The sequence below is a fragment of the Thamnophis sirtalis genome, unplaced genomic scaffold (assembly GCF_051295495.1).
Source record: "Thamnophis sirtalis isolate CommonGarterSnake01/CBP01778 unplaced genomic scaffold, rThaSir2_p1.2 scaffold_12, whole genome shotgun sequence".
NCBI classification, from domain to species: Eukaryota; Metazoa; Chordata; class Lepidosauria; order Squamata; family Natricidae; genus Thamnophis; species Thamnophis sirtalis.
Genome location: NW_028261392.1, coordinates 12091949 through 12113595, shown reverse-complemented (window position 1 = coordinate 12113595; position 21647 = coordinate 12091949). Strand labels below are relative to the sequence as shown.

Below are 21647 nucleotides of genomic sequence, written 5' to 3'. Positions count from 1 at the left end.
GGGTGCAAATCAAGGTGCTGGTTGTCACCTTTAAAGCCCTTCATGACTTGGGACCAGGTTATCTGAGGGACTGTCTCTTACAGGTCACATCTACCCAACCCATTAGAGAGGGGAGGCAGGAAATGTTGTGAGTCCCATCCCTGAGGGAGATACACCTGGTGAGACCCAGAAGAAGGGCCTTCTCGGTGGTCTTCTCTCTCTGGGACGTCATCCTCCTGGAGATTAGAACGGCACCCACTCTAATATTCTTCTGGAAGGCACTGAAGACCTGGTTCTGCCAGTGGGCCTGGGGAACCCAGAGCAAGAGGGAGCCCATTCAATGGCTCATGTAATCTACTGTCGCGGGGGCAGGGGGTGGGCAGGAGGTGATTTTGTTATATTGTACTGTATTAATTTATTTGATTCTTTTTGTTAGTTTTGATTGTTTTAAATGTGGTTTTATATTCTGTAAGCCGACTTGAGTCGCCCTGGGCAAATAAGCGGCAATATAAATTCAATCAATCAATGAACTAATCAAAGAGGGGAGCAACCTGGATTTAAGGAGAAACTTCCTACCAGTGAGGACAATTAACCAGTGGAACAGTTTGCCTTCATAGGTCGTGGGTGCTCCATCACTGGAGGTTTTGAAGAAGAGACTGGACAGTCACTTGTCTGAGATGGAATAGGGTCTCCTGCTTGGGCAGGGGGCTGGAGTAGAAAACCCCCAAGGTCCTGTCCTGTCCCTATCCTATCCTAAAATGTTTCGTTTCTCATCCAAAAACTTCATCAGTTGTGATGGTTGGCGGAGGGTGGGGGAATGGAAAGATATGTATTGACAGTGTCCCCTGCCCTTTAACATCATCACAACTGATTGTATTCTTTTGTTCTTCTTACTCAAGGAAAAACAAAAACAGTTTTTGTGGGGGGGATGATGGAGAATCTCTGCAGACCTTCTGAAGGAACCGTCTCTCGGTGCCAAAAGGATGAATGCAATGGCCTACCTGGACGTGACATATTTCTCATACATTTCCTCTCTGGCTTTTTTGGTGTCTTCTAGCTGCATGTGAAGCCTTTCGAGGCGGTCTTCTTCGTGAGCACAGCGGACGCTGAGCTCCATGTTCTGTCGGTTGAGGTAGTCCTTGTCCTTTTGCAACAACGTCACGGATTGCTGCAAAGCAGTAGCCTTTCCATTTGGGGGGGGGGGGGGGAAAGCAGCAAAAATACCACAAATTAGACAACCTGTTCCCATAAACCAGGAGCTGGTTGTTGTTGTTGCTTGTTTGAAAAAATGCAGTTGGGTTGTTTTGAGTTTAAAGTGCAGTTGATGTGAAAGTTGGTTCTGTTTATTCTAGATACAACAAGGTGCTGACGGCAATAATGGGAACATGAAGTTTATGCTTGTCAGCCTGTCTTGTTAACTCTCCCATTTGAATCTGCTTCAATGGACTTAAGAGCTCAAAGCATTGTCAGCGACCCCACACACCCATTCTATGGTCTGTTTCTGTTGCTTCCCTCTGGGAGGAGGTTTTGAAGTATTTCTAGCAGGACTACCAGATTCTGTAATAGTTTTTGTTCCCTAGGCCATCCCTCTGGTAAACTCACAAGATTCATTTTTCACGCCATAAACATGTATTCATCCGAACTGGACTGTGTTGTTCCTCTGTGTCAACATAATATAGGTGGGTATATGAAATAATATAATAATAATTTATTTACTTAATTTACTTTGTCATGTTTATGCAGTGTATATTGGAGGAGGTGACCCTTTGAGAGCTTTATGCAATGAAATTTCATTTTAATGTATGCCGATTAGTGTACATTCAAAGGGACAATAAAGTTATTCTATTCTATTCCATTCCATTTACTCCAGTCCATATTCTATTCTATTCTATTCCATTCCATCTTCTGTTCCGTTCCAATTCATATTTTCTTTTCTTTTTTTCTCCTTTTCTTTTCTTTTCCATTCCATTCTCTATTTTATTCTATTCTATTCTATTCCACCCCATCCCATCCATTCCATTTCACACCACCCCATCACCTATTCTATTCTGTTCCATTCCAATTCATATTTTCCATTCTATTCTATTCTATCCCATCTCATCTTCTGTTCTGTTCCAATTCATATTTTCTTCTCTTCTCCTTTTCTTTTCCATTCTCTATTCATATTTTCTATTCTATTCTTTCTATTCCACCCCACCCCACCCCATCCATTCCATTCCACCCCATCCCTATTCTGTTCCATTCCAATTCATATTTTCTATAATATTCCACCCTACCCCACCCCATCCCCTATTCTATTCTGTTCTATTCTATTCCATTCCATTCTAAACTGGCATTATGGCCTAATTGTGACTGTTGCTCATCAAAGGCCCTGCATGTCCAATATACAGAAATTCAGAATTAGGGACACTTGATGAATGGTTGAAGGGAGCCCAAAGAATCATTGCACGACATTGGAAGGCTACCTCTGCATGTGATATGCAGCAGTGGCTTGGTCACATCTAAATTAGATTCTTTATTTTGTCAACAGGGGAAGAACGAGGACATGGCTCGAGAAACCATGTCAAATTTGGATGACTTATTAGTTTATGATACAAGTTTCCAGGTAATTATTTTTCCTTTCCTTTATAGGTGGACCTAATCACTGTTTTAATTCTCCACAGGACTTACAGCCACAATTTATGTTGCTACCTGAAACATCAGTTAAGTGTGCTTTGCCCCATTTTCTGACCTTTCTTGCCACAACTGTTAAGTGAATCACTACAGTTGCTAACACTATTTTATAATTATTAAGTGGTTATTAAGTGAAGCTGGCTTCCCCATTGACTTTGCTTGTCCGAAAGTCGCCCAAGGAGTCACATGAACCTCTCCGGACACTGCAACCGTCATAAACACGAACCAGTTGCCAAGCGTCTGAATTTTGATCACGTCACCATGGAGAGGTTGCAATGGTCGTAAGTGTGAACAACGGTCGTAAGTCACTTTTTTCAGTGCCTTTGTAACTTTGAACTACAGGAACTGTTGTAAGTCCAGAACTTTCTTTACTCTGAAATAAAAACTGTAATAAAAGAATCTGCATGGGAATATATGTTTATGTATGTATGTGTGTGTATGTATGTATATATGTATGTATATATGTGTATGTATGTATGTATGTATGTATATATATGTGTATGTGTAGGGGGGGTATATGTATGTGTGTGTATATATATACACACATATACACACACACACACACACACACATACATACATACATACACAAAGGTTGCCACCATTGGTATAGTGAATATTTAAAGAAATGTTAAATGAGCTCTGAACATCTCACCTCTTTGGATATATCGTTCCTTTCGGCAGTTATGGCCTTATGGGAAACCTCTAGTATTTCGTATTTCCTTCGGAGCTCTGAAAATTCATGTTCAAAAGTATCCCGCTCACTGTTGAGAAGAGAACATACTACTGTATCATCAGAAGAACTACAGAACCTCAGCTTTAAAGTTTCCAATTCTCGTGCCACCTCCTCCTTGGGAGGAAATTCAACCCTATAATAATTAATAATTCCTCCATTGATCACAACTGAAAGCAAGTTTCAGTTTTTTCGTAAATCCAAATTTGCTCTGCTAGCAGGACTTGGATTTTTTGTTTTTCAAAATACTTTCTGAGAAACCTGAATGGGCCAGAACCGAGAGGACAAGATTTGCCAAGATCATCCACCAGACAGCTATTTTAAGCTCTTTTGTTTCAGCGCAATTTCTTTCACAATGCTCAGATTTGTGCTCCTTGCAATCCTATACAAAAAAACAGAGAGCAAATTTCCCCTTGAGCTGCTCATTGTCACAAGAGAAGGTTTCCGGCATGAATTAAGCAACTCTTCAAATGCCCAATGCGCGATTCAAAAGACAAGCATAAATCTTAGAGGAATTATAAAGGAAGTAGACAATTACGGAGCTCAACTTATCTACTATTGGAAATTCCCTCTGATTACAGTGTCAGCTGGTGGCTTTGTAGCCTCTGCTTAAAAGCCACTAAGAAAAGGAAGAATGTGATGCAAATTTTTCCATTATCCAGTAACCCATAAAAACCTGGAAGGTCTTTTTAACCATAACTGCAGAGAAGAGCCACTAAAATGATTAAGGGCCTGGAGGCTTAAAGCATATAAAGAACGGTTGCTGGAATGGGGTATGTCTAGTTTAACGAAAAGAAGGATGAGGGATGACATGATAGCAATCTTCCAATATCTCAGGGGTTGCCACTAAGAAGGAGGAGTCAAGCTATTCTCCAAAGCACCCGAGGGCAGATCAAGAAGCAATAGATGAAAACTAATCAAGGGGAATGTCTATGGGGGATTCTTAAGTTATCCAGGTCATGGTTGTCCCAAAGCTGCTTTTTCAAGAGGCAACTGGACTTTCTGGGTTTTTTTCCCTTTTGAAGACATTTCACTTCTCATCCAAGAAGCTTCTTCAGCCCTGACTGGATGGTGGGGAATGGAAGGATTTATATTCCTTGCACACAGCTGGTCATTTGCATTGTTTTAAAGAATGAGGAACATCCTTCGAATGGTGCAGGAGTATGAATGATTTCCCCCCACCCCCCAAAAAAATTGCGGACCGCAGGAATCATTTGCGCTCCAGTTTCTGATGGAGACAACCCAGACTCATCCTGTGCCTGTGTTTAACAGTGAAGGGACACAGGGTAGAAAACACCCTGCAGCCATGAAGACTCCAGACCCATTTGTACTACTAAGGTTACCCTAAGGACAGAGATAAATCCCCAGGAGCTGAGGAAGCTTCTTGGATGGGGAGTGAAAAGTCTTCAAAGAAAAACCAAGAAAGTCCAGTGGCCTCCTGAAAAAGCGCCTTTGGGATAATCAAGGAGAGATCCAATCCAACATTTCCTGACAGTGAGAACAATTAATCAATGGAACGACTTGCCACCAGAAGTTGTGGGTACTCAACACTGAAGGTTTTTAAGAAGAGACTGCACAACCATTTGTCTGAAACGGGATAGGGTTTCCCTTCTGAGTGGGGGGATTGAAGTAGAAGACCTCCAAGGTCCCTTCCGTTATTCTGTTGTCAGACAAATCAAGTAATTTTGCAGCTTTAACGTGTGAAAATAGCAATAGCAATAGCAGTTAGACTTATATACCGCTTCATAGGGCTTTCAGCCCCCTCTAAGCGGTTTACAGAGTCAGCATATTGCCCCCAACAACAATCCGGGTCCTCATTTTACCCACCTCAGAAGGATGGAAGGCTGAGTCAACCCTGAGCCGGTGAGATTTGAACAGCCGAACTGCAGTCAGCTGAAGTAGCCTGCAGTGCTGCATTTAACCACTGTGCCACCTCGGCGCAGGATAGATGCTTGATCAACCAAAAGTGAGATCGTTTTGGAGATTAAAAGGGAAAAAGGGTATGAAGTCACGTCTATCAAATGCCACGGAGAGCCTGAAAGTCCTGTTTACGACTGGTGATAAAAACTTACCTTTTTATTTTATCATAGTTCTCCTGTCTGTAGTCACCTTGCTGAATCATTTGCTTTGTATCAGCCAGTTCGATGGTTAAGCGCTGACATCGCACTTCAGTCTCCGACCGATTTTTTCGTTCCATTTCATAACTCTGGGAGACAAAGAAAAAAAAAAAGATCTTTGTATTCAAGTTTGTTTTGCTTTATTTTATTTTTTTTTGCCTTGAGAGAACTGGGAAATAAACATGAAGCTGAAACTTTTCTAATCTTTGGAGGAGAAAAGATTCCCATGTAAATGTGTTTTATTTTCCATTTTCATTTCGTACAGTCACATATATACTTTGCATAACCGGGGCCATATAACATTAAACAATAAACACAGCCATTCCTCTTGTCAACAATACCCCCCAAAATACAAACCCAATGTACCACTTCGACCCTCCATACACTCTTTCTTTCGCCCCCCTCCAACTTTCCTTCTTCCCTCCAACATTCCCCTCTACCCTACTTTCCCTCCCCCTCTATCACACCTCTCTCCCAATACACTCCCTCCCTTCCTTCTCACCCTCCCTCCAATCCTCTCTCCCACCCTCTCTACCCCTCTTTCTTCTTTCCCTCTACTCCTCCCTTCGGTGTATTTCTACTATCTATCAATATATTCAGCTTGTCCTATTTTTACACTGGAATTAAAGAGCAAGGAAGAGAAAAGATTGTAGGTAAACACATGATTAATGGTAAAGGTTCCCCTCGCAAATATGTGTTAGTTGTTCCCAACTCTAGGGGGCGGTGCTCATCTCCATTGCTAAGCTGAAGAGCCATGCGCTGTCCGATGACAATTCTGTGGTCATGTGGCCAGCATGACTAAACGTTGAAGGCGCACAGAATGCTGTTACCTTCCCACCAAAGGTGGCTCCTTATTTTTCTACTTGCATTTGTACTTTTTTTCCAACTGCTAGATTTGCAGAAGCTGGGACAAGAAACGGCACTAGGGATTTGAATCGCTGACCTTCTGATCAACAAGCTCAGCATTTTAGCCACTGAGCCACCACGTCCCTATGATGATTAGCATGTTTAAAGCAAGCAAATTAGCACCTAGAGGTACAGGAGGCTATTTTAAGGGCAGAGAGAAAGAGCTTCCAACCCTACAGAGAACAACTACAGCACTATGAAGAAGTTCCTCCTTACATTAGACCTGGAGATAATAGGGAACCTGTCCGGGAAGTCAAAATCAAGTCATTTTATTTCAATCTCTGGCCAGGCTAAGTAATGTAGCAGAGTAATATTAATCAAGTAAGATTAGTGTGATATAAAAGGGTTAAAGTGCAGGAAGTCAAATAAAGATAAATTTATCTTTTTTAGCCAAGGTGGCGCAGTGGTTAAATGCAGCACTGCAGGCTACTGCTAGATCAGCAGTTCAGCGGTTCAAATCTCACCGGCTCAGGGTTGACTCAGCCTTCCATCCTTCCGAGGTGGGTAAAATGAGGACCCAGATTGTTGGGGGCTATATGCTGACTCTCTGTAAACCGCTTAGAGAGGCCTGAAAGGCCTATGAAGCGGTATATAAGTCTACTGCTATTGCTATAAAATTAAAAATGTAATCAAATCAAGCTGAACGACCTTCCCAGCTCCACCTACAACAGTTCATATGGCAGTTCGTAAGTGACATATGGCCATTTTTCTCACTTATGACGGTTGCAGCATCCCCCATGGTCAGGGGATTTACATTCGGATGCTTGACAACTGGTTCACATTTATGACAGTGTCCCGAGTTTACGTGATCTCCTTTTGAGACCTTCTGACCGAGCAAGTTCCATGGGAAAGCCAGATTCACTTAACAACTGAGTTACTAACTTAATAACCTCAGCGATTCACTCAACAGCTATGGCAGGAAAAGTTGTACAGTGGGGCAAAACTCGCTTAGCAAAATTTCTCACCTAGCAACATGAATTTTGGACTCAATTGTGGTCGTGAGCCGAGGACTACCTGTATTAGACAGAATTTGGGGACATTTTAAGAAAGTCCATCTTAAGAGAGATTAGCTAGGATAGGGGTGTCAAACTCAATTTCATTGAGGGCCGCATCAGCGTTGTGTTTGACCTCAGGGGGGGGGGGCGCTGGAGTGGGTGTGGCTAGGGTGGGCATGGCCAATTCAACGTCACTCGTGTCGGGGGCACGTGTGGTGGGCAAGTGGTAAGGCAGACCCTCCTTCACTCTCATTATAATCTCCTTCTTTCCTGCCTGCCTGCTTTCCCTTCTTCTTCCTTCCCCCTTCCTTCTCCTTTCCTTATTTTTTCTTCCTTGCTCTCGTCTCATCTTTCCTTCTTTTTCTTTGTCTCCCCTCTTTACTTTTCTCCTTTCCTGCCCCTTCTTACTCAAATGCAAAAGCAGAAGCATTCCTCCTTTTGTTTCAATTTTTTTTGCTAGCACTCTGCCAATGAAAACGGACCCCGGGGGTGTGTGGAGTGTCGTCTGTAGCACCCCTGGGCCCCGTTTTCGGCCGTGACGGCCTTTTGCAGCTCTCTGCCAGCGAAAAGGGACTTCCCGAGCTTTTCTGCTGGCAGAGGTTGCAGGAGGCCATCACAGCCGAAAACAGGGCCCGGGAGCATCACACATGACCCTCCTGAGCTCAGTTTTCACTGACAGAGGGACTGGGGGCCGGTCCTTTGCTGTTTCCAGAGCAGCCCTGTGGGCCAAATCTAAACACCCTGCATGCCAGATCCAGCCCTTGAATTTCACATCTTTGAACTAGCAACAGAGGTGGGTCACTGCTTGTTCAGCCCAGTTTGGCCGAACCGGTAGCGGAATTCAGGCCTGGGTCGCAGAAACGGCAGCGACGCAGGGCTGCCAAACCTCCGAACCGGTTCCCTTGCTGCCACCATTTTGGATTTTAGTGACTGCTTGTGCACAGTTTACAGTGAACTGTGCATGCATGGGTTGCGAACCAGCAGTAACTCCGGCAGTACCCCCGACCCCCGGTTAAGAGGTAACTAAAGTAAGGATTCCGTGGCAATCTGAAACCAAATTCAGAATGACCTTCACTGCATCGTTACCCCTTGACCATCATTCAGGAGTTTAAAAAGGATGGCACTTGAACCCTGAATTGTTCCCAATGGGAGCCTTTTACGTTACACTTAATCCTCTTGAAAATGCATCTTCTTACGAGCTTTCCAAATCCCGCTGTCTGTACGCCAACAGGAGAGGCATGGATCTTCCCTGAGGCCAACTGACCTGTTAAATCTAGCTTTGTTCAGCAAAGAGAGCCTACTAAGGAAATCTATACTGCACTGCCAAGCTTCTTTTTTTATTAATAAAGATTTCTTTTCTTTTTATACATCTCATTGTGCAAATGGTTTGATTCCTGGGTGTCATACAGTTCAATACCAATAAACATAACAGTATTATTTCTAGTAATTACATTTCTTTTTCAGTTTTACTAACATGTAATTTCTACTATCGTCTTTCAATTCTAAACCTTCTCATAGTTGTACCATACACTGTATCATCTTAACATTTGTTTTTGCTATTTTCCCCTTCTTATTTCTACCTCTATTTTGCCCCCGCTTTCCTCCCTTCCTCTATCATTAGTCAATATTTCAATATGCACTTTTAGCATTAATTTATTCAAGCATTTATCAAATTACTTAATCCTAGCTTTTTACTGTTAATCACATTTTTATACATATTTAATAATACCCTTATACAAATTCTGTTTATCTAATTTACAACTATTTCTCAGTCTCTATAATTCTAATAATATACATTACATTACTACCTCACTAATATATATTCAAAAATGTTTGTTGTCTCACACCACATACAGAGCAGCTATCCAACTTATATAGTTCTAATATTCATACACATTATATGGTATTTTCATAAAATGTTGCTTTACATTCCTTTCCTTTCCCTTCATCCCACATCTTTCACCCTCATCCAAATTTTAAATCTTCTTTTTGGTTGTCTCCCATACACGTCTTTTAATTCTTTTATTTCACCTCCTTTTGAATCTGCCATTGTAACTATGCCCTCTAATTTTCTCTGCCACACTTCTTTACAGCCAATCAAGCTGTATCACAGTGTTTCTCAAGCTTGGCAACTTTAAGTCTTGTGGACTTCAACTCCCAGAATTCCCCAGCCAGTGGCTGGGGGATTCTGGGAGTTGAAGTCTACAAGACTTAAAATTGCCAAGCTTGAGAAACACTGCTGTATCAGAAAGGCAAGGCAAACTTTTCAGCATTGGGGAATAAGGAAGGAACCTGGAATCTTCCTAAAGTGGTCTAGGATTCTTCCTTCTGATTCAAATCCTGGCCACTGCTAGTTAAAAACCCTCTTAGTAAGCACCGAGAGCGATTATTAAAAACTGCACATAAGCTCTTTCCAAAGCAGCAGCAGCCGTCCCAAGTACGTTATCAGCAAAACATACGCAGCAAAAGGCATGAAACACCTAGCAGGTATTTACAATAATTATAGCCATTTCAAGTTGGTTAAGGAATTAAACGCCAGATTATTTCTCAGCAAGAGTGCCAACATTTTTATATTTCTGGTACAGAAATGAAGTTTTTTCTGGACGGGGCTAAAGATCTGTGGCATCTACCCCTCCCTTCCAACTTCCCCCCCCAAAATGCCAGCAAAAGAAACCAAGTTAAGTGAAAGTACACTAGAGGTAACTCTGCGCCTTCGCACGGTCTGAATAAAGAGTAATTTCCCTGGGAACCTCCAGACTGTCCGTTGGCTAAAAACCAAAATAGTTTAAATGCTTGGTGGACCGGGAGGAGGTGAAGGTCAACTTCACCTACAGGATCTTCTGTAATCTCTGGAGTCAAGCAGTTCTTCTCTCCAGACTCTGGAGACGGTGCAACCAATGAGGAGATAGTGACTCCAAGTGGCCAAAAGAAAAAAAAAGAAAAGAAAAAAGAGACCCACGGAGGAATTTCAGCACTGTCCCCACAAAGGGCTTTGTTCTTTTATATATATATATATATATATATATATATATATATATATATATATATATATATATATATATATATATATATATATATATATATATATATATATATATATATATATATATATATATATATATATATATATATATATATATATATATATATATATATATATATATTTGTTCTTTTATATATATATATATATATATATATATATATATATATATATATATATATATATATATTTGTTCTTTTATATATATATATATATATATATATATATATATATATATATATATATATATATATATATATATATATATATATATATATATATATATATATATATATATATATATATATATATATATATATATATATATATATATATATATATATATATATATATATATATATATATATATATATATATACACACTTAAAGTCACAACCCCTGGTATGCCCAAGTGTGGGAGGAAGGTCACACTTCCACTCTCTGTCATTAGGCTCGTCACAAGAGTCCATCCAGACAGAAACCCAATATTTTTACTGTTGCCTTTGTTATATTTGTGTTTTTATTTGTGCTGATAAATAAATAAAGGAAGACTAGTATAGATCTATTTCAAGCTATTTAGCTCTCATCAGCTAGCCATATCCTTACTTACTAGCCATATCCTTACAAGATATATATATATACATACATATATATATAAAATTTTCATATAAATAACCACATGGATACCATTACATCATAACAAGCCCTATTTTGCATTATTCAATATTATATCAATCGTGACCCGTCAAAACCGTGCTCGACAAAACCGCGCTCGACGAAAGCGCGTACCTGACGTCATCAGCAGCGTGACGAAAAAAATTAAAAAATAAATACAATTAAAGTTAAAATTAAATTAAAGCAAGCCAATTCACATAAAGGTAAGGGTTAGGTTTAGGTTTAGGTTAAGGGTTAGGGTTAGGTTTAGGGTTACGTTAAGCATTAGGGTTAGGTTTAGCGTTAGGTTAAGGGTTACCATTAGGTTTAGCGTTAGGTTAAGGGTTAGGTTTAGGGTTAGGTTTGGGGGGGTTAGGGTAAGGTTTTCGCTTTAATTTTAAATTTATCGCTCACAGCGCGATGTTTTGGTCGCGCTGTGATGATGTCACATACACGCTTTTGTCGAGCGCGCAATTGTCTACCGCGGTTTTGTGGTGGAACCATATCAATTCCTCTTACCATCAATCCCCAAAGACTATCATTAGCTCTTCTGCTCTCCCTACACCATATTTATACCCTATCCATCGCTTTGCCTCTTCTCCCTCGCCCCTCCTTCCCACCTCCTTTCTTCCCTCTTTCTTCCTTCTCTTTTCTACTTCCACTTCCTCTCTCCTTCTCCTCTCTCCTCTTTCAACTCCTTCTTTCTCTCCTCCAAAGGGAACTTTGTTCATTGGGGACTCCTATCACGGATAAACTCAAACCCTCAGCCATTGCTTCAGGAGGCAACTTCTACGTTAGCTGGGGATGAAGAAAAAGCTCACTTTCTCAAGTTTTCCCTTTCTTCCTGGGGTCAATGAATGCAAAGGAGAGGAAGCGGTGAGCAATAGCAATAGCACTTAAGACTTATGTACCGCTTCACACTAGTTTAGTTTAGTTTAATGAAATTTGTATGCCGCCCACTCCCATTGGGACTCTGGGCGGCTCACAGGCAAGATAAAAGCATTTAAAAAAATTTTAAAAATAAGAAATACAATATTAAAATTAACACAACATCCATTCTGTCCAAGAGGGGCTGGATATTAATCAATAGCTATGAGCCAAGGTGGCGCAGTGGTTAAATGCAGCACTGCAGGCTACTGCTAGATCAGCAGTTCAGCGGTTCAAATCTCACCGGCTCAGGGTTGACTCAGCCTTCCATCCTTCCGAGGTGGGTAAAATGAGGACCTGGATTGTTGGGGGCAATATGCTGACTCTCTGTAAACCACTTAGAGAGGGCTGAAAGCCCTATGAAGCGGTATATAAGTCTACTGCTATTGCTATTGCTATTGCTATTGCCAATAGCCCCAGGCCTGCCGGAACAGCCAGGTCTTGGTAGCTTTACGGAAGGCCGGGAGAGTGGTGAGGGTCCGGATCTCTACGGGTAGTTCATTTCACAGGGCCGGCGCAGCTACAGAGAAGGCCCTCCCCCGAGGGGCCGCTAGCCGGCATCGTCCGGTCGACAGTACCCGAAGGAGGCCCAACCGGTGCGATCTTATTGGTCGTTGCGAGGTAAATGGCAGGAGGCGGTCTCTCAGGTAGCCAGGTCCTAAACCATGTAGGGCTTTAAAAGTAATGACTAGCACCTTGAAGTGCGTCCGGAGACCAATGGGGAGCCAGTGCAGCTCGCGGAGGATAGGTGTAACATGGGTGTATCTAGGTACACCCAGTATCGCTCACGCGGCTGCATTCTGGACCAACTGTAGTCTTCGAACACTCTTCAGGGGCAGTCCCATGTAGAGTGCATTACCGTAATCCAGTCTTGAAGTGACGAGGGCGTGAGTGACCATTTGAAGTGCCTCCCGGTCCAGGTAGGGCCGCAACTGGTGCACCAGGCGAACCTGGACAAAAGCCCCCCTGGTCACAGCTGACAAATGGTGTTCTAACATCAGCTACGGGTCCAGGAGGACAACCAAATACTTTACTTTACAGCCCTCCCTAAGTGGTTTACAGAGCCAGCCTATTTCCCCAACAATTTGGGTCCTCATTTGACCCACCTTGGAAGGATGGGAGGCTGAGTCAACTTTGAGCCTGGTGAGATTCGATCTGCCAAATTGCAGGCAGCTGGCAGTCAGCAGAAGTAGCCTGCAGGACTGCACTCTAACCACAGAGCCATCAAGGCTCTTGAAAGTTGCTTCTTGGTTTGAACTGGACATGACGTGGGAGTGTGATACAAACATAGAGAAGCTGGCAATCCAACAATGACCAAAAAATGCCCATCCCAGCCATCATCTTTTCTTTTCTAACCACACCCTGTCGCCACACCTGGTAAGGAATGGGACAACTTTGTCATAGCCAACCCGCTGCGGCAATCTCACTGTGGCCAACTTGCCGCAGGAGAATCTAATAATTCTATTCAATTACTTAAAATCCATTTTAGAAAAATATTTTTTTGCCCTTCACATTTCATTCTGTCCCTTCTTTTGCCTCTTTTCTTTAATGATTCCATTCCACTACTTCTTTAATATTAGTGCAACTCTTGTCGTCCGGCAAGTTGGCCGTGGAAAGTTGGCCATGACGAATTGTCACAGGCACCTCCTACCCCCAATAGTTAGTTTACTTTATTGTCATTGCACCTCATACAACAAAATTAAATGCCATCTTCAGCGTACATTATACATTAAAAAAACCCACATCCTTCCCATTCTATACAACTGAACTGAACACTCTTGATATTCTGTTTCTGTTTCTGTTTGTCTTGTATGCCGCCCACTCCCGGAGGACTCCGGGCAGCTCACAATAAACAAGGGGAGGGGGATAAATAGACAAAACAACACTTTAAAAATACGCAACATTTACAGTTTCCGTGGGGCTGGATATTTCACAAGCCCCCCGGCCTGCTGGAGCAGCCAGGACTTGGTGGCTTTGCGGAAGGCCTGGAGGGTAGTGAGGGTCCGGATCTCCACGGGGAGGTCGTTCCAAAGGGCTGGAGCTGCAACAGAGAAGGCTCTCCCCCGAGGAGTCGCCAGCCGACATTGGCTGGCAGATGGAATCCGGAGGATACCTAACCTGTGAGATCTGATCGGTCTATGGGAGGTAATCGGCAGGAGGCGGTCTCTCAGGTACCCAGGTCCGGTGCCATGTAGGGCTTTATAGGTAGCGACCAGCACCTTGAAGCAGGTCCGGAGACTAATGGGTAGCCAGTGCAGCTCGCGGAGGATAGGTGTGACGTGGGTGTATCTGGGTGCACCCACAATCGCTCGCGCGATTGATATTGCATTAATATCGCAATGTACAGTAGAATACAACATAGGTAAAGGTTCCCCTTGCACATATGTGCTAGTCGTTCCTGACTCTAGGGGGCGGTGTTCATCTCCGTTTCAAAACCAAAGAGCCAGCACTGTCCAAGGACATCTCTGTGGTCATGTGGCCGGCATGACTAAACGTTGAAGGCGCACGGAATGCTGTTACCTTCCCACCAAAGGTAGTTCCTATTTTCCTACTTGCATTTTTACATGCTTTTGAACTGCTAGGTTGGCAGAAGCTGGGACAAGGAACGGGAGCTCACTCCCTTATGCGGTGCTAGGCATTCGAACCACCAGCCTTTTGATCAACAAGCTCAGTGTTTTAGCCACTGAGCCACCATGTCCCTTATGGAATTCAACATAGTTACTGCTATATAGCAGTAGCGGAAATACAAATGTTTTAATACATCCCTGGGACTGCAGCAAAAAACAACAACCCAGAGCTCCTCAGGTTAAATCTGGCCCCAGAAATCACGTCATTGGGCTCGATGGCCCGTCGGGAAAGAAGACGTTAGAAATGTGTGCCACAGCAGCTTCTGAACGGTTCTACCACAAAACCGCGTTCGACTAAAGGGCGCTCGACGAAACCGCGTAGCTGACGTCATCACAGCGCGACAACAGTGCGGACAAAAAAGCATGCTGTAAACGCTAAAGCTAAAATTAACCCCTAAACCTAACCCTAACCCCCCTAAACCTAATCCTAAACCTAACCCTAAACCTAACCCTTAACCTAACGCTAAACCTAATCCTAACCCTTAACCTAACCCTAAACCTAACCCTAACCCTTAACCTAACCCTTAACCTAACCCTAAACCTTAACCTAACCCTAAACCTAACCCTTACCTTAACTTGAATCAGCTGGCTTTCAAAGCGCTATTTAAAGCGCCCTTCTTTCTCCACGCTCGCTGTTGTCGCCCTGCTGATGACATCAGCGACGCGGTTTAATCGGGCGCGCTTTAGTCGAGTGCAGTTTTGTCGTGCCACGCTTCTGAACAAGGCCTGGGAGGGAAGAGGGAAATACACACCTCTAACAAGTGCTTCAGCTGAGACTTGTACTCGTTCAGTTCTTCCCAGGCTGCCTCCTTCTTGGCCTGCAGTTCACCGATCTCGTTCTTTAAAGGATGCACCGCTTCATAGAATCGAATCTGGAGGCACAAAAAAAGCAATTGCAGGGCTTTATCTTTCGAAGTAAGTGGAAGAGCGATGAATATTTTATACTCTTTTCTCTTCTCCAAGCTGACTGCACGTCAGGGCTGAGCTGTCAGGGAGGAATGTTGACTTTGAGAATTCTCTGCAAAGCACTTAAAAATAAAGGCAGACCTGTTCCAAGAAGGGGTTCCGTTGGGAGGCCCCTCCCTTTGAGGGTGATCTGCCAGAAGCTGCACCATCGATGTGTTCTGACCTAGGCTTCCCCAAAAAGCACGAGGCAGAGTCCTGCTCCCGAGAAAAACCCTTTTATTAGACAAATGGGACTTCCTATCATTCACATTCAGCAGAGGCCTGGTAAACAGTCTTTCAAAGGAGTAATTATGACCCTATCTTGGAAAGCGCCATGTAAATATTTTCCAAATGAGGTGCTGTGCAAGAAAAGACTGGGCACAGAGTCTCTGAGATTCACGGACAGATCTTTACACTCCTGAAACAAACTAACGAACGAATAGTTTCCTGCAAAAGCCCACTCCCCTTTCGCTCCTCTTTTATTTCCTATGGGAGGGTCCAATCACCTTCCACTTCTGACTTTACTCCCTGCTTTCTGAGTTATTCTCTTCTTCTAGCAGCTCTGTGCATGCGCACACTGGGAACAGGCTCCAGCTGTTCCTCTGTCTCACTGCTGTCTAGCTCTGTAGGCACCTGATCACTGCCAGACAGCCTTGGCTCCATCTCTGCCTCTGATGCAGAGCCCTCGTCCATGCCTTCCTCATCCTCCAGGACTGGCCCATGTTCCTCCCCAGCCTCCTCACTGTCTGATTCTGCTGCCAGCTCTGCTGGCAGGCCACAACACTATGGGTCAGTTCCTCTTCTTCCCCACATGTACATCCAGAGGGGAGGGAGGGAAGCTGGACCCCCGCAGCTCATAAAATCTTTTTGAAACCAGACCTGAGGTTTCCCAGCCCTGCAAATTTGAAGGGGAAAGGAAGGGCTGCTGAGAAACAATAGTGTAATAGTGAGGCCAGAATATGTACTGCATGTTACATTTATAGTTTACGGGTAACCTACGGAACGTGTTTGGTGTTCACAGGCAGTCGTTGGCGTATGGCCACGATGGATGGAGCCCCAAATTTCTCTCACTAAGCGAGACAGCTGTTAAGTGAGTTTCGCCCCGTTTTACGAACCTTTCCTGCTGCAGCTGTTAAGCAGATCACGGTAGTTGTTAAATGAGCAACACGGTTGTTAAGTGAAGCTGGCTGCCTCACTGACTTTGTCAGAAGATCGCAAAACGGAATTAAAGGAACCCGGGGGGATACTGCAACCGTCATAAATATGAGCCAGTTGCCAAGTATCTGAATTTTTAAACCCGTGACCATGGAAAACGGTCATAAGACACTTCTATCAGTCCTGTTGCAACTTTGAATGACTCACTGAGCTTGTAAGTTGAGGACTACCTGTAATTGGCTACTTTATTTGCCCATCTCCAGCCCCACTTGCTGGATTATGGGAAGCATCTGTGAAACCACCTATTGATAGAAAGAAAGGACAAGAATTCTCGGAACTGGTAAAACAGCCTGATGAATTTAGAATGTCCTGTGCTCTAAGGGGGAAAAAAATATATCACAGAAAGTTGTAGTCATTTGTCGTGACTAAAGGGATGAGAATGAATTGGGTAAAAGCTACCAAGGAGAGGAACATAGCACAAAAGACCAAACAATAACATTTTCTCAACCAGGGGAGCAAAATTAAACAGCATGGATGTGCCCATACCAAAACCAGAAAATTTTAAAATGCAAATATCCCTCTCATAGCTTAATTCAGAATTTACCAACAATTACAAAGCCTATTCTATTCTATTCCATTCTAATTCTTAATTCCATTCCATTCCATTCCCCACTCCACTCCACTCCACTCTAACTCTACACTACTCCACTCCACATGATGCCACACTATCCCATGCCATGCCTTTCTGCATTCTATTTTATTCTCCATTCCAGTATTCTATTCTATTCCGTATTTTCTATTCTTCTTTTCTTTTCTTTTCTCTATTCTATTCTATATTCTATTCTCCATTCCATTCCTCTATTCTATTCTATTCTATTCTATTCTATTCTATTCTATTCTACTCTACTCCCCTTTCCTTTGCTTGTTCTATTCAAGCACTTACAGAAACATATTCAGGAATAGAAAGTTCATCCTCTGAAAGAGATTTGAGTTTGGCGTAATATTCTTCGCTCAATTCCAGGTCACGCAGGCTACGACGTATATCTCCAGAGCGCTCCCGTAACTGATGATTGTTCTTTTCCAGTTGCCTTTGGCGCAATAAGATGGTCTCCATTTCCTGTTTCATTAGTTCTTGATGTTTTCTAGGAAAAGAGTTGCTTGTTACTTACCTAAAAGGGGACTTATCCTATCAGGCAATACCATTTATACTTCTGAGTTGAACAAAAGTCTACTCTCATTCACAGAGCAATTCTTTTAATGATATTTAAAGGAGACACAATGTATAAGCCGAATTATTTATGCTGTTTTACCAAGATAATGAGAAAGATACATAGACTTTTGCTTTTAATTGTTAAAAAAAAGCCTGATTCAAAAATTCAGTACTTCTATTTTTAACAGTTGATTGAATGAGTGTGTGATGCCTGAATTTCAGACCCACAAGGCTACTACAATTCCTACAGAATAGAAATGTGCAATGTAATCGTTATGGATTTTTATTCAGAAGGCCTAGGACAGGAGTGTCAAACGTGTGTTATCACAGAATCATCATCACGTATCACAACTTTTTTACCCTTTGCTAAACTGGGCGTGGCCAGTACGTGGCACATCTGGCCACGCCCAAATTGGAGCAGTCCAGTTTGATTGAACCCCTGCTTCTAAATTTGATACCTTCTCTTTCATACCTAGCATCTTCTTGCTGTAACGCCAGCTGGTTATCTAGTCGTAAAGACAGCAGTTGTTTCTCATGGACTGCATCATTAAGTTTCTCTTCTAGTTCTTCAATCTAAAGCAATACATTTGATAAAAAAAGAAACCACGATTAAAGTGAGCCCAATTTAGATTTATACAATCGGAGAGAAGATACAGATGTTACTGGAATTCTTAGCAGAAGCACGACAATTCTTAACGTTACAATTCTTATCATTAATGCCATTCGTTTAACATTTGAACCATCATTAAAAAGGCAGAGCAAAGAAGGTTCTTCCTGCCTCACCTCAGGAAGGTCAAACTGCTTGAGGAACTGCTGATACAGTTTTACAAAGGAATTATTGAGTTTGTCACCTGTACCTCTATAACAATCAAATAGCAACCAAATAGGACAGGTACAGACTCCAAAGGATAGTTAAGACTGCAGAAAGAACAATTGCAACCAGCCTGACTTCCATACAAGACCTGTATATTGCCCCACTTCTCTCCCTCTCCCTCCCTCCTTCTCTCTCCCTCCCTTCCATCCCTCTCTCTCTTCTTCCCACCTCTCTCAGGCTGGAATTCTGACTGATATGGATCCAGATAAATTATATCCTAATACAAAGTAGTAGTTACCAAACTTGAGAAACACAGAGCTATTACAAGAACTATCAACACTAGCAAGTTCAGTCCTAAAACACTTGTACATGACAATAAAAAGCCATATAGTTTCCAGGAAACTATAATAAGGGTAACACCTATTTGGTTTTACATATCCTAACAGCAGCCAGGATTATATATGTACAATGCTGGAAAAACCCAGAAACCCCTACAGATGATATTATAATCAAAAACATTCTGGAATGTGCAGAGATAGATAGGTTGACCCTAAAAATCAAAGGAAAAGAAGATTCAGGTTATTTTATATCATGGGAACTATTCTACAAATGCTTAAATGACAGATATTGAGGTTAGAGGATTCATGTGAAACGTGGATTACATGAGAAAGAAAAATCAATGAGTGAATATTTTGAGGGTTGTGTAATCGATACTATAATGGAAGATAGTACGTGTTGTAATGATGTTTGATATTATATCTCTCTTTATATATATATTATTATAATGACTATGATGATGTTTATATGTTGACACCTTGCACACCTAGAGAACACACTGTTCAACATAGAAATGGAATGTGTGGTATAAAACAATAAAAAATATTTAACAAAAAAAAAAAAGGCATCCTCTTACCTTTGTCAAGTACTCCACTTTCAAGTTATCCAGCATCAAGTTCTTCTGAGAAAGCTCAATTTTTAGTAACTGGACATTGTGCAACAATTCCTTCCTCTCTATAAGTTGTCTAGTAATTTTGACGGTACCTTCCCGATCTTCGGATGAGGAGACATCATCAGTGGGTAAGGTCGTTTCTAAACTAATGTCTTCTGATTCCAAAGAGCTGGAGACATTTCCTTTCTTGGGATCCCTAGAGCTTTTCCTTGACATCTTCTAGCAGGATGTAAAAAAAACCCGTTCTCTTCAAAATTGTAACGAGCTGTAAAAGTAAGCAAAAAGAAGGTAAATTAAAAAGGGAAAGCAACAGTAAATAAAACATTTTGTTTCAACACTTTCAATTCACTGTGTAATAAGTAAAGGTTCCCCTTTTACACATGTGCTAGTTGTTCCCGACTCTAGGGGGCAGTGCTCATCTCCGTTTCAAAGCCGAAGAGCCAGCGCTGTCTGAAGACGCCTCCGTGGTCATGTGGCCAGCATGACTAAATACCAAAGGTGCACAAAATGCTGTTACCTTCCCACCAAAGGTGGTTCCTATTTTTCTACTTGCATCTTTTATGTGCTTTTTCAATTGCTAGGTTGACAGAAGCTGGGACAAGTAATGGGAGCTCAGTCAGTTATGCGGCGCTAGGAATTCGAACCACCGAACTTTCTGATTGACAAACTCAGCGTCTTACCCACTGAACCACCTTGTGTAATAAATAGAACGGGGCGAATATTAAATTCTGTCTAAAACAGAAATCTGTATCTAGAGCTCCCAAGCTGGCATTTTGGGGGGCAGCTACACACTTATGCCCACATTCACTGGCACCTCACAGTCTCCTTTCTCCAATTGAAATATTTTAAATCGAAAAAGGAAGAAACTGGCATCTTGCAGACAGAATGCCAGTCTCAATTTCAACCTTCTCTTTTTTCCCACAGGGCCTCCAACTAATTCCAGATCTTTTTCAATATATAGAAGTAACGTACACTGTCCAGAATCATTTCTTGAGATGTGAAGCTGTAGAAATAATAAAGATGGGCCGCTGCAATCCAATATGGATTATAAATACGAGTCAGAAGTCAAAGCATCCCAATGTAAATCACATGAACGTGGGGGATGCTGCAACAGTTGTTAAACGGTCACGTGTTACTTTTTTCAGTTGTAACTGCGGTCACTAAATAAACTGTTGTAAGTCAGGGACTATATCTGTTTTCTAGGCTGCCTCTAACTATGCCGATACCAGAACAGCACAAGGATTATTCCCAAAATTCCTTGGACAAAAACCAAACATGCAATATTCACTGCATTGTCACTTCAAACGGTCACTAAGTGAAGCGCTGTAAGTCGAGGACAACCCGTATAGGTCACATTGTTCACAAACATATTACCGTTAGAGCAGCAAAGCAAAGCAATCTTTAGAGCCACAAACCATGGTTAAGGCTCAGGTTTATGAACACTTTGCCCCCTCCCTCCCTTTTGGAAAGGCTCAGGCACAATGGGGTAGCCCACTGGGTCAAACCTATGGCACCACTGGCAAATCTAGGTCAGATTTAGGCGATCGGTCATATGCCCAAAAGCAGGGATGAGTTCAAAGCATCTCCAATGACTATCTTCGGATTTAACGGACTCATGGAGTCCGTTAAATAAGGAACTCTGGCTAAACGGATTGGGGAGACAGCGTGCGGGAAGAGGGAGCTTTCGCCTTTCTGTCCGGTCAGGCTTACCTGTTCGATTTCTCAATCGAGACGCCCGTCCCGGTCCACGAAAGGCGACTTACGGCACTGCCCTTCCTCCACTCGGCGGAGGGCGAAGACTCCCGCTCGGCCGGAGAACAACCGGCAGGCTGGACTGCGCAGGCGCGAGAGCCGGCGCCGCCTCCTCCTCTCCCCCTCCGCGTCGCGGCCATGGCAACACAACGCGCGCAGCCGGCCCGCCGTC

At 42.6% G+C, this 21647-nt stretch overlaps 1 protein-coding gene across 1 annotated transcript in view; it reads right to left on the bottom strand.

Annotated features, from left to right (window-relative positions):
• Positions 1 to 21573, bottom strand: part of PIBF1 (progesterone immunomodulatory binding factor 1) — a 105473-nt gene extending 83900 nt beyond the window's left edge. Inside the window, exons 1-8 of the mRNA XM_087726312.1 lie at positions 21434 to 21573; positions 19688 to 19988; positions 18433 to 18533; positions 17694 to 17892; positions 15403 to 15522; positions 5457 to 5590; positions 3307 to 3415; positions 981 to 1162 (exon numbers count right to left, since the gene is read on the bottom strand). Coding sequence (XP_087582438.1) covers positions 981 to 1162; positions 3307 to 3415; positions 5457 to 5590; positions 15403 to 15522; positions 17694 to 17892; positions 18433 to 18533; positions 19688 to 19939 — 1097 coding nt within the window. The 5' untranslated portion in view covers positions 19940 to 19988; positions 21434 to 21573. The remainder of the gene's footprint in view (positions 1 to 980; positions 1163 to 3306; positions 3416 to 5456; positions 5591 to 15402; positions 15523 to 17693; positions 17893 to 18432; positions 18534 to 19687; positions 19989 to 21433) is intronic.
• Positions 21574 to 21647: the final 74 nt, after the last annotated feature.